The 12,409-nt window shown below is 40.2% G+C and overlaps 1 protein-coding gene across 3 annotated transcripts in view; it reads right to left on the bottom strand.

The window, feature by feature from the left end:
- Positions 1–652: 652 nt before the first annotated feature.
- caln1 (calneuron 1) overlaps positions 653–12,409 on the bottom strand; it is a 55,076-nt gene continuing 43,319 nt past the window's right edge. For all 3 annotated transcript variants that reach the window (XM_018665594.2, XM_018665595.2, XM_018665593.2), the window contains exons 5-6: positions 7,390–7,546; positions 653–2,211 (exon numbers count right to left, since the gene is read on the bottom strand). In XM_018665594.2, coding sequence (XP_018521110.1) covers positions 2,084–2,211; positions 7,390–7,546 — 285 coding nt within the window. In that variant the 3' untranslated portion in view covers positions 653–2,083. The remainder of the gene's footprint in view (positions 2,212–7,389; positions 7,547–12,409) is intronic.

The following is a 12,409-nucleotide window of genomic DNA, read 5'->3' as shown; positions in this document are numbered from 1 at the left end:
ATTATACAGTGTCTTAGGAGAGAGGAGGGATCGCCAGTACAGCTTCAATGCTCCTTGGCATTGATTCAGCAAGTCTTCTGAACTCTACTGGAGGGATGGAACACCATTTTTCCACAAGATATTCCCTCATTTGGTGTTTTGATGATGGTGGTGGAGAGTGCTGTCAAACATGTCGGTCCAAAATCACCCACAGGTGTTTAACTGGGTTGAGATGTAGCGACTATAAGGGCCACAGCATATGATTTAATCTTTTTCAAACTCATCAGACCACTCCCTCATCCCTCATGTCCTATGGATGGAGATATTGTCGTCCTATTTCTCAACTAATTTTTCAGATATTTTTTTTTTTGTCACCCATTTGTATATATTTGAAATTAAAAGTTAATGATGCACAGATCAAAAACAAATGTATTTAATTTTCTGATGTTAATCTGTTTTTGAGTGCAGAACTTTGTGCAGGAATCTGAAGGGGATCTAAGCTTTTCACAACACTAAAGAATAATTCATTAACTCTGTTCATGGTGATTTGAACAACAAAGAAAAAAAATCCACCCTGAACACATATCACTGTTCAAATCTCGTTGGTGCTGATGTACCTTCCATTCTATGTCAGCTTGGTTGTTTGTGTATTTTTCATGGACAGCGGCAATCTCAGATATGGCATCACATAGATTCCAACTAGAGCTGAGTTCGAGAGCAGAAAAATGTTAAATGTTCTATATATATATATATATGTGTATGTGTGTGTGTGTGTGTGTGTGTGTAGGTTTTGGTGTCAGTATCTCAGGAATAGAGAGCAAAAGCTTCATTTAATAATGGCCCCAGCAGACGTGCAGGTAGGAATCTGTCAAGCAGCCAGAGTGCATCACAGCTACAAGACATACTGCATTTAGAATAAAAGGTGCAATTCAGGTTTTGTAGACTAGAAAACCTCTTGCTATTTTGCTCATACATTTTGCCCTCGCTCTTTCCACCTACGCATTAACACACAGCTGAATGCGATGAGTTCACACACCTGTTCTCTGGGGGTTGTACAAAGTCATTTTGGGAAATGCAGGAAATCACCAAATGAGGCAAAAGTAGATGAGACAGACTGAGAGAAAGTGGATGGACCAAAAAGTTGAATAAAGTCTCTTTGCAAAATAAGTCCTGGAGTGCAGTGAGCATCATATATAGATGATATATAACAGTGAGCGAGCATTGGAGGGTGGATTTTTTTTCCCCCTTTAATAAGACACAGAAACCTCCTCTTTGCACTTTGAACAGTGTTCACCCAACAGTATCCAAGAGAGAGAGAGGATCCAAAACCAAACCTTCTGAGCCACTGTATTCACTCACAAATATCACAAGGCCAATTTAACATTTTACTCTCTTGACTGCTTGGTTTGTAGGGCCGATGAACTGATGCCAGCAGCTAATACCAGCCCCCAGACGCAGTAGTTGAAAATAGAGAGTTGGAAAGCTCAAGTATCGTAGCACCACGAGAGCTCCAGGAGCTGTGGCCTGACGCTTACAGTTCCTTCCGCTTGAGTGGCGGCGAGCTCTGCCATCATCCTTCCAGGAACTATAATAAGAGGGCAATTGTTCCCTTCCTCTCATTCCCTATCGGGGGCCCAGACTACAGACCTGCTAGCTCATCAGACTCCTGGTGGGTGACAGATCTGCAGACACACACGTCACATCTTGCTGGAAAAGCAAGCAGCTCTGAACTTCTGCACTCAACTGTTTTTTTTTTCTTCTTTTTTTTTTAAACATTTTTTTATTGCATCAGGGAAACAGAGACGACAGAGTATTATGTGTAATGTCAGCCCTTGAGTGTCCCTGTCAGAGTAAAGGGGGAGGAGTCCTGCATGACTCCTCATGCTGGCTTCACGGTTTCATTGGACGTCGAGCGGAGAGGTGCCGCCCGTTCGGAAAAAAAACAACAAACAAAAAACGAAGGATAATTCTAAAAAAATGGATTTTGTCGATGATTATTTTGAGTGTTAACTCCTTGTAGTTCTTTTCCTATCAGCAGAGATACGACCTCACCCACTGGCATGCACATGCAGGCTGGCTTGTTCCCCGCTCACAGTGAGCACAGCTACTCCATGCCGTTCCTCAGCATTTGATTGGCTGCGATGAGCATGACGCTGATGATGAACGCCATGGCAAAGGCGCAGATGAGGCTCTTCCTCACACATGTCTGACGGTTCTTCTTTGAGGGGTGAACTGAAAGGGAAACAAGAAGATAAAAATAAGAAAAAGATTCCTCAAGTGCCAACTTAAAAGATGGCACAACTTCTTTTTCTGACATGTCTTTGAATTCATCATTTTTGCCCAGAGAAAGAATATAACAAGGACAAACACAGGGTGCACTTGGAGTGGTTTATTTATATAGTGGAGTGTTTACTCCTTTAGTTCACTGGTTAACTTCTCTCTGCTAGGGCAGAATACTTGGACATCTAATATCTGGGAAGCCGAGTGTGTTTCAGAGCTAAGGAAATAACTTGAGGTGTGATCTCACATCAGTGTTGCCGGGCAGAATTGACAGCTCTGCTCAGGACCCCAGCTGAATGAACAGCAGGTTGCTGGGAAGTGACCAGCAGAGAGGGACACTGAGGTGAGCGCCACAATTCACAGGACCAGACTGACCTCACAGCCAACAGCCAAAAATCTGAATGAAACACACAGCTGCTGGTCTGGCAGCTTTACAGCACAGTATAGGAGTGTATAAGCTATGAAATATTACACATTAAAATGGACAGTTTAAATTCAGATATTGTAATTTACTAACCACTAATATTACAGATTAAGTTACAGTTAAGTTTACCCATTATAAATAGGACTACTCAGCATATGAAAACAATCATATCTGCATCTCTATAGTTTGAAAACATAACTCTGAAGATGTCTTAGACTCTAAACAGTACATAGAGCATGTGTCACAAACTGGAGGTGTGAGGTTTGAACGAAGTGAGCAGGTAAGATCTAATGGAAGACACTACTTAGGTGCATTATGGGAAATGTTGGATCAAGTTTCTTTAGAGCTTGACCCATACTGTAGACGAAAAAAAAATGGATATCTCAGCCTCTGCTGCTATAGCTGTTTTTTCAACATGAAAAAATGCTGGATATGTTCATCAGATATTAACAGTTACATACAGTACATAATGATATATGCTTGGTTGCTTAGTTCATTAGGTACACCTCACTAAAACTAATGCACCTGAATACAACAGTTCTGCAATAAATCCTGCTTTCAGGAAGATTTATGATGTTAAGTTTTTGTTGAAAATGTTTCATAGTGCAGTTGGTGCAGCTTTATGATTACTTTGGAGGCTGCAGTTTGTGTTGCTGTTGAATAGCTTACACTGAGAAGTGTGTTTTATTCACTTCATTATTAAAGGTGGTATAATTAAGTTTTTACTATCGCTACAAAGCCAACGTTACCATTAACAGCTGGTTACTTAGAAGTTTAGAAGAAATGTTATGAGTTCAGCATCAAACTTCTTTCCTTTACTCACCAAGAGCTGTCTCCAGCGGTGGAAAGTGACGCCAAAGTTAACTCTTGTTTTGTTTCTATCACTTCTTTTCTTCTACTAAAGGTAGCATGCTAAGCAGCTAGCCCCATCCTGTCAAATCTTGTAAGACCACTTTGTGACAGTGAGTCACCGTAGTGTCCAGTCTACCCCCAGTCCAACATGAGAGGATGAGGGCATATTCTGACCTCTTGTCTTTTAAATTAATAAGCTATATGTAGCGATAGCAAAACTTACACACAGCACCTTTAATGAGGGGAGACAAAATATTAGAAAAGTGCCATTATGTAAAATGCTGGTGAAGCAGTGAGGACTGCCAGCATCATGCTTCCTGAGCTGCACTTAAATACTTGACAGAAACTCTTTGTCTTCATAATACCTCCTCTAAAGACACAAAACCTAGGAGTACAAATGAATGACAGAGTGCTGAACTTAAGGACATTGTATACAAATCCAATCCTGACACACACATTCACATAACAACAGTCCGTGCTTCCTGTATGAGATTATTTTCTGGTTCAATCAACCTCTGGCACCGACCGGTAACTCAGCAGCAGGCTGAGAGTAGCTGAGATGATTTTACCGGGCCACGGTAATTAGAGGAGCTGGGCCAATGACCCACAGCTACGCTGCTCTCACTCACTCTATTTTTAACTCTTAACTCAGGAGGCACTGAAGTCATCAAAAATACAGTTCCAAAGTAAATGCAATGTAGAAAGTGGGACAGAAATTGCTACAATTTTTTTGGCTGAGGTGTTATAAGTTGGCAATCTCCAGTTGAAAAATACTATTCCAGACTCTCATCTAATATAAAACATGACATGACATGATTTGTAGCCAAATGGATTATCTAAGAATGAACTTTCAGCCAATTACCAGGGTTATGTAACTCAGCACTCAATGAATGTTGAGATCTTGGTTGTTTTTTTGCTCACAAGTCAAAGACAATCCTTTTTTTTCTTTTGTTAAACCTGGATTCAAATTAAGAAGCTGGTAGAAAGTCACTCTCCTGCAAGTCTGGGAACTGAACCAGTGACTTCGTCAGTGTCCACCACTGTTGTCACATAACACAAAACTCTATCCCCCACCTATCCCCCACTATGTAAGGAATAGGATCATATCCTTTACTCTAGCAAAGTGTCTTATTATCTTAAAAGACACAATCATTTCTTGAGGGAAAGGATTTTATTTTATTGACTCTTAATTTAATTCAATTAATTTTTGTTGCATGTCTACTGAAAGTTCAAGTATCTACAGTTGTATAAGTTGTGGTGAGTCGATGAGTGTCGATGGAAAGACCATGTGTTCAGCCGCTGGCTGGGCAGCGAGGATGGGAAGGGGAGTTGTGGTCTAGACATTAGTTCTCAGTCCAGTCGCCTGAACCTGCTGTCAGCCTCATAAAACACCTCCTCAGCCGCCTAAAGTAACTACACCACTGCCAAACATCCACAAAGGATTTGCTTCAGTGGACCACTGTGGTCATAAAGGTAATGAAGTGTATGTTGGTTTCCAGGCTCTGACTTATGACTGTCGACATTCACATGTGCTTCAAATGCATTTGTCTTTTCATTCATTGTGTGTGTATTCAGTGGAGACACTTATGCTAACAATCATGCTGTACCTAATTGTCTATTTTATGATAATCATCTCTGGTACCAGGTGCTCACTGGTGTGACATTTAATTCCATATTGCAATTATAGAGGACAGCCTGTCAATCAAGGACTGTATAGATGAGAAGATGACTTTGCATTTCATATTGACATATGTTAAAAAGTCAACAATTAGAATTTCAAATGTTGCAGGTTCACAACACAAACATGGACAATATGAACACATTGGTAAAGTAAAAGCTGTCCACCTGTACAGCAGCAGTGACATTCATGGATCACAGTTGATTTCCACGCTTGCGTCTGGCTGCCAGGCACACCCTGGACAGCTGTTTTTCCTGCACTTTACGCTATTGGTGCAATTTGTTCAGCAATGAATCAGTGCCTGGTGAACTTCTATGGATCAGTGGTTACATTCTTTATTCCGTTGTTTTTCAGCTCCACACATATATTGATTCCAGAGTGAGGTGAAGCCAGAGGGAAATCAAGTGCCTCTTATACTACCTCATATATCAGAAAGCTGAAGCAATAACTACCAGAGTCGCATGATGAATTGTACTTGGTATGAATCGCACTGTGACACAATGTATTGATTTCACCATGACTGAGCACATTTTGGTGTCCCTCTGTGGCAGGTGGTACTCGTGGACCTTGGGGCAAACAGATGTGATTGCTGTGTATGATCCTGCGGTGGCCGGTCTTCATCATAAACCCAATAGGAACATCATGTTGTCATCACTTCACACCAGTTTAAAGACTGTGATAAAGTGCTGGCGCAATCTGTGTCTATTCTCACTGACACCAGTGTCGGCCCAGTAAATTCCCACTAGGACAGGCCATATCCACAGGCAGGTGGTGTTTGGAAAAAACTGACTTTAGGGGCTAAAAAGAAAAATCTCAATGCAATGGAATTTCACACTTACAGTATCATTAAACGCTGTTGGTGAGAAGAGTCTCACTGCATAACAAAGTACATTGGGACCACAGACTGTACGGTTGGGACCCTGCTTGACCATGTTGCCTTCAGGACATGTAGGAATTGGTAACATTATGACTCAGCATTTCCTACATACCAAATCCATTTGAACACTGTCAGGACAAAGTGGATGTCAGTGAGAAAGCTGTATTTTTTTTTTATTTAAGAGCACAAAGGACATCTGTCAAGGTACGCATGATGAATAACCTCACATAATACAACTTAACTTTTACATTTCTTCAGTATGAAATTTCTACCCACACACTGCACTGAACACAGCATTAGTCAGCTCTGAAAATGCCACAAGAGGAGGGCCGGAAGTAGACCAAGATTAACACTTTCAATTTTTGAGAAAAAACAACAACACACATTTTTCTCCATAATAACCAATCTGTTGTGACTTTGCAAAGACACTGAAGCTTTCCAATCAAGGTTCACTGGCAGACAAAGAAAGAAACTAGACAGAGAATGAACAGCAGGATGTGCATAGACTAATTAAGGGGGCAATAAGAGGTAAATCAATCAGGGTAACAATGTTTATTTGAACACATCTTTTGGCTGTTGTTTAACAGCAACAAGCATCTGCTCAGTTACAGCCGAAAAGGTGCTTGTTAATTACACACATTGCCCTGCACATATGTCGGTAATACGGGACTATATGGATATGCATACTGAGCGCTATGACACTAAGCTGCGAGTAAGTTTCATTTCTTATTCAACTGAACATGTTTCATTTAATTCAGTTGCTTTTTAGTCTGGTCATTTGATCATAATTTCTTTTTGTCGAGACCGAAAACAGAAAAGACTCAGACTGGCTCAGTGAATCAGAATCCAAACCAGGTGCCTGGATTCAGAACAAAAACAAAAACACTTTGAATTGGTTTGAAATAGAGAGTTTGAAAGGAATAATTACATTTCCTCTTTTGTGCTGAGAGAGTGAAACTGAGCTAGAATACCCTCTGCTGCTGCTCTGACATCCATAAATCTTGAATGTCTAGTTTTGCAGAGCGAGATCATGTATATTTCATCTGCGCCACTTCAGAGCAGGTGACCAGCTGACGTTCATCCCCACAAACGCCCTGTATCAATAAATCAGCAGGTGTGCTGTGACTCTGTTGGCTGTACATCTTGATGAGAAAGCTCAAATTCCTCCTGACAGCATGGATTACTTTCTCTCTCACTACACACACACACACACACACTACAGTCTGTATGTCTACAACACACACACACACACTTGCATAAGTGCCTGTGTGTGACGTTGGCTCGGGCACTTTAGCTCACCTCCTTCAAACTCTGTCTGACAGTTCCCAGAGTTTTCCTTCAGGCTCTCTTCCTCATTGATGATGATGTTCTCAATGTCCTTCATGGTCAGGTGGTCGCGGAAGGCGTAGAACAGGATGTGTTTCAGTTCCTCCAGGGTGATCCTCTGCATGTCGAACTGCAGGAGGAGGGAGATTAGATGAGGCAATTTAAAAAAAAAAAAAAAAAAAAAAATAACAGACAATTTTCCTTTCACATAAATAAACTGTGTGTACTGCTGCAGTGTGGCTGGCAGGAAAGCATATGAACCAAACAAGCACTAACTCATATGTACGAGACACAACTCTTCAACAATTTAAGTACTAGTGTGCAGGCTTCAATAAAACAATACAAATAAAAATTATATCACGCTGTCACTCATTGAGATTTTGCTGCCCGCGACTTATAATAAATAATGCACATTATAAGTACAGAAGCTCAAATGCATAAATCATCATGCATGTTCTAGCAATTTTTTTTACTGTGTACATCCCAGTACCTCTGACACACATCACACTAATGCATTCACTTTAATCAGAGCGTTGCACAAAGTTGATGCTTTTATTAAATTAAAGACGCTGGAGTTACGGCCTGAAAGTGATTGATTTATTGTTCAGGTTGAGCATTTTACACAGTTCAGTCCAAAAGAAGGCACGCTCTCTCTCTGTCTCTCTCTCTCTCTCTCTCTCACACATACACACACACACATACATAGACAGACATGTTTACAACTTGTAAACCAAAGAAGTCTGAAGGTCTCACTGAGGGCAAAGACCAAGTGCAAAGTTTTTGTTTGAAAAGCTTAGAGGAACTTTCAGCCTCTGGCTTGACTTGAGGAAAAGATTTCTAGTTGATGATCAGATGTGACTACATGAAGATCCTAAAAGCAGCAATACAATTAAGTAGATGTGATACAAACTGAACTGAGAATTAATTTACAAAAAGCAGTAAGAAGTTCAGAAGTAGTTAGAGGAAGCAAATTCGTCTGAATCTCTGCATCAACATACCCTCTTATGCCTGTATTTATTAAATCAAACACAACTCATTCTATCAGGTTATTGATAAAATGCTGTTGGCTGTACACACCAGATGACTAGCTGATTATAAACACTTGTTATTTGCCTTCTATGATGGTTTACAGTGATTTCACAGAATTAGCAAATGAGGACATTTATATCTCTTCCCTGTCTTAAGCTGCAGGTGTGACAGAAACCTTTCTGACAGATTTAATTTGAGGGAAATAAGGAGTAAGAAGCCATCGTCAGAGCTGACATCACACAGTGGGGGAAGGGAAGGGAAGGGAAGGGGAGAGAAACGGACTGGCAATTTGTGACGTCTTTATCTCTGACTGAACTACAAAGCAGCAGAGTGGCTCAGTGGTTAGCACCATCACCACTGACGCAGAATACTCTGGTCTTACGCACAACAATGACTGAGCCTGACCAGTGATGTCTATAAAGCTGTGCCAGGCAGAGGGTTCAAACCTAACTGGAAAAAAGATCACCCATATCATTAAACCAAAAAAATATGATATGCAATGGCTGCCTTTCCTGGGTTAGGGTCTGAGTCATAAACTGCCAACCACAATAACAAGTGGAAAAACTTTGATGAAAAAATACTGTGTGCTTTATAGACATACAGTGGTCATACCAACACATAGTTACTGACGACAATATATAGCAACATATAGCAGCTGCATAACAACTGATGCTAAATCAAACTCAAACTCAAACTGCAATCACTCTAATGGCCTGACACTAGTGTTAAGGACAATCTGGGGAATGATGCCTTAGCCAATCAATCCTGTTACCAAAAAAAAAAAAAAAAAAAAAAAATTGTTTTTTCCCTTTGACCTTGTAATTTTTTTTGGTCTATACTGGACCACAGGATAAAGCCTCTTCCAAATTTTAAAACAGAGTCAGTGAATCAAATCTGTGACATTAAGACAGATCTCTCAATGCTGCTTCAATGAGGATGATGAAAAATGACAGGCCAAGGTAAATAAACATGCAGCGGACAAACAGCACCTGTGTGAATCAGTGGACAGAGATTTACTATCAGTTACTGTTTGAAAAGAAAAAAAAAATCTTCCACACAATTTGATCAATTTGCAAATCCCTAATCCCAGCGTGGACTTCCCAGCAGCCTCACTAGGCTGATAATTACATAAATCAGTGCACAAATCACACTTGGACATACATCACACTCACCATGAATACCATTTGTTATCTCTCCACCTCAGAGTGCGCTAATGAGCACTCACACCAGTCACACCTCAAATGTTAATCAGTCTCCATAAAGATTAATTATCAAAGCTAATTAAAAGCTGAGGGTCAATGTTATATCTTTTGTTTGCAGAGTCATTAATAAAGGGAGAAAGCAAATGTAAATGTAACAGAGTCATAAATCACATATGTTATAGCGAAATGTGAATGAAGAGCAGAGGAAATGTTTATTTCATATGTTAACTACAAGTATTAGTGCTATAACTGCTACTACAAATAAACCTACTAGTACTGCTACTGTTACTACTTTAATTGCAGTCACTACATTCATCTATTTACTCTCATTTAAATGATTGTATTATTTCTCTGTAATGCACTTTGGGGGAAAATGTAATCAAATGCTGCTACATCTTCTACATATATTGATCTTTTTGAAGAGTAAAGAAAAAGAACCTGCAGTACTGTATCAAGGTTGAGGTTATCACATGCTGAACTATAAATTAATTGGCCATATTATTGAGAAGTCTTGCATTAGTGACTCCACTATTGCCCACAGGTACTAAAACACACTCCATAAAATTCTTCAACTACAGTATGGGGAGTTTTGATTGATAGTCGATCACTGTAAATACCAGAGACCTTCCTGTCCTTGTTAATCATCAAACATGTAGTATTCAAACATTATGAAAGCATCACAAGCTTATATCACAAGATGTCTTATAGTGAAAGACCCAGCATTCAGTTAAAGGTGTTCTGATGCTAAATAGCTGCAGCACACATAAATTCTCAAGCTATCTCAAAAGGTCTTTGTGTGTACAACTTGCAACAACATGAAACAGTTTTGGGTTTTTGTATTAGAAACAGACAACATGTCCTACAGATGACAGAGCTCTGTTTATTTCCCCTCTCATCTCCCTCTAGGGAACAGAGAAAGAATGAAACGCTAACCTGTCCTAAAGAGACTGATCCACCTGGAGCAATCCTGCAGCGTCTGCCATTTAAAGTTAAAGCCAGCTCCTGTGTCACTTCTCCCTGGGGGAGTCAGGTCGGCGGCCTAATTGTGTTTACCCGACCTTCGTGCAACCTTGCTGCCTCCTAACGACACCATCGCCAGCAGACATCAAGAGACTACTGGAGCTTCATTTGACAAGGAAAAGAGGGATGGGCTGGAGGATAGAGTCATTCACTGAGCACTCCGGTGGCAGATAAGAAAAAGCCATTTTATTTTGTCTTCCCACATCCCACTGACTTGCTCAGACTATATTCACATTCAAGTATGGAGTGACCTTTATGAGAGAATATGGGGAAAAGAAAAGAATGACACCCCTGGACCTAAAGTGACTCCTGCAGAAAAGATCTTTAGTCGGACACCCAGTGTTGTGTGACCTACAGTTTTATACTGAACCCCATGCATAAGGAGGAAACCTTCAGTAGTTTTCTTTGTCACACAAGTCTTCACAGAGAACCCTGGAAATGTTGGAAATGTCACATACTGTTAAGAGCTGCTGTGGTTAAAGCTCAGAAGGAGCCTTGTAGTGAAATGGCACTGAGCCCCTGACAGTGATGTAAGTGATAATGGAGAATTGCAAGGTCATTAAAATCTCTTTTCTCTGAAATGACTTCCTCATTAATCTACTTAAAAAGCAGTTTCCCCAACATCAACAAGATACAGAGGAGTCCAACTCTAGTCTATGGTATGATGCCACTGGTCTGATTTTAATGAAACTGCTCAGTATGTAGGAACTTCATGGCGGAATAATTTGATTAGAAAGACAAAGTGATTGTTACTGCTTGGTTTTTAATGGCAAAGACCAAGCTAGTTTTGGTTGCCGTTGTGAAACCTAACACTGCATTGGCATAATTTACAGCTTATTAACAGAAGGCACCATAAGTGACTGGTCAAGAATACAAATGCCCATTGAGACACTCTGCTTTTTTCAATGAGACCAGAGTATAGAGGAAGTATTATGTTAAAAACATGTTATCAGCTATAACAATCTTTTCACCAAGTGAATAACATTAATCAAAATTCATTAAAACTATAATTATCATAAGCCTTCATGAGGTAAGCGTAAACTCATTGAGGTTGATTTTCTCACCCTGGCAGGAAAACCGTCCTTGGATTAAACCGTGAACTTTTTTCGATTTTGTACAATCGATTGCGTGCCTGTTCTTCACACTGCAAAGTGGATTTGGGGTCGAAGATGAGGAAGGGTAGTCAGTGAAGAGAAAGCTCTGTTCGTTTCTACACTTGTAAATGAGGCGTGTTCAGCTGCTCACACACAGAGGCGGTGAGAAGGTGCCAAGAGCCAGCATCAATCCATCTGCTGAGTTCAGCCCTTTGCAGTACAGCCAAATCATACAGTTACAGATAATGCTCTGCACACACTGTAGAATCCAATTATATGCATTTGCTAATCTAAATTTTGACGCTATGGCCTGGCAAGTAATTTGTTTTTAATGGCAGAAATATTCATACATTTCAAACATGGTGCAGCTGGACATCAGCTCATCCTACAGGGTCATTGGATTTAAATGCAGAATAATGTGGTGCAGCCACGGGCACACAGCTACAGACATTTTATGAGCTCTGCACTTTTCAACAAGTCCTAATACTCTGTTAAATATACTGTGTCTTTAAATCAGACACTTCTCTCACTGCCAGTGTCTTATGTTAATTTTGGAAATGTGTTACGTGGTATTAGGTATCTGACTGCATCCTGACAGTAACACAAACTAATAACATAATAATGATGATACATAATGTGTGGATGTTG

This window comes from Lates calcarifer, linkage group LG21 (assembly GCF_001640805.2).
Source record: "Lates calcarifer isolate ASB-BC8 linkage group LG21, TLL_Latcal_v3, whole genome shotgun sequence".
In the NCBI taxonomy this organism is placed as follows: Eukaryota; Metazoa; Chordata; class Actinopteri; family Centropomidae; genus Lates; species Lates calcarifer.
The sequence above is the reverse complement of the archived record's forward strand: the minus strand, read 5'-3'. Positions and strand labels throughout refer to the sequence as shown.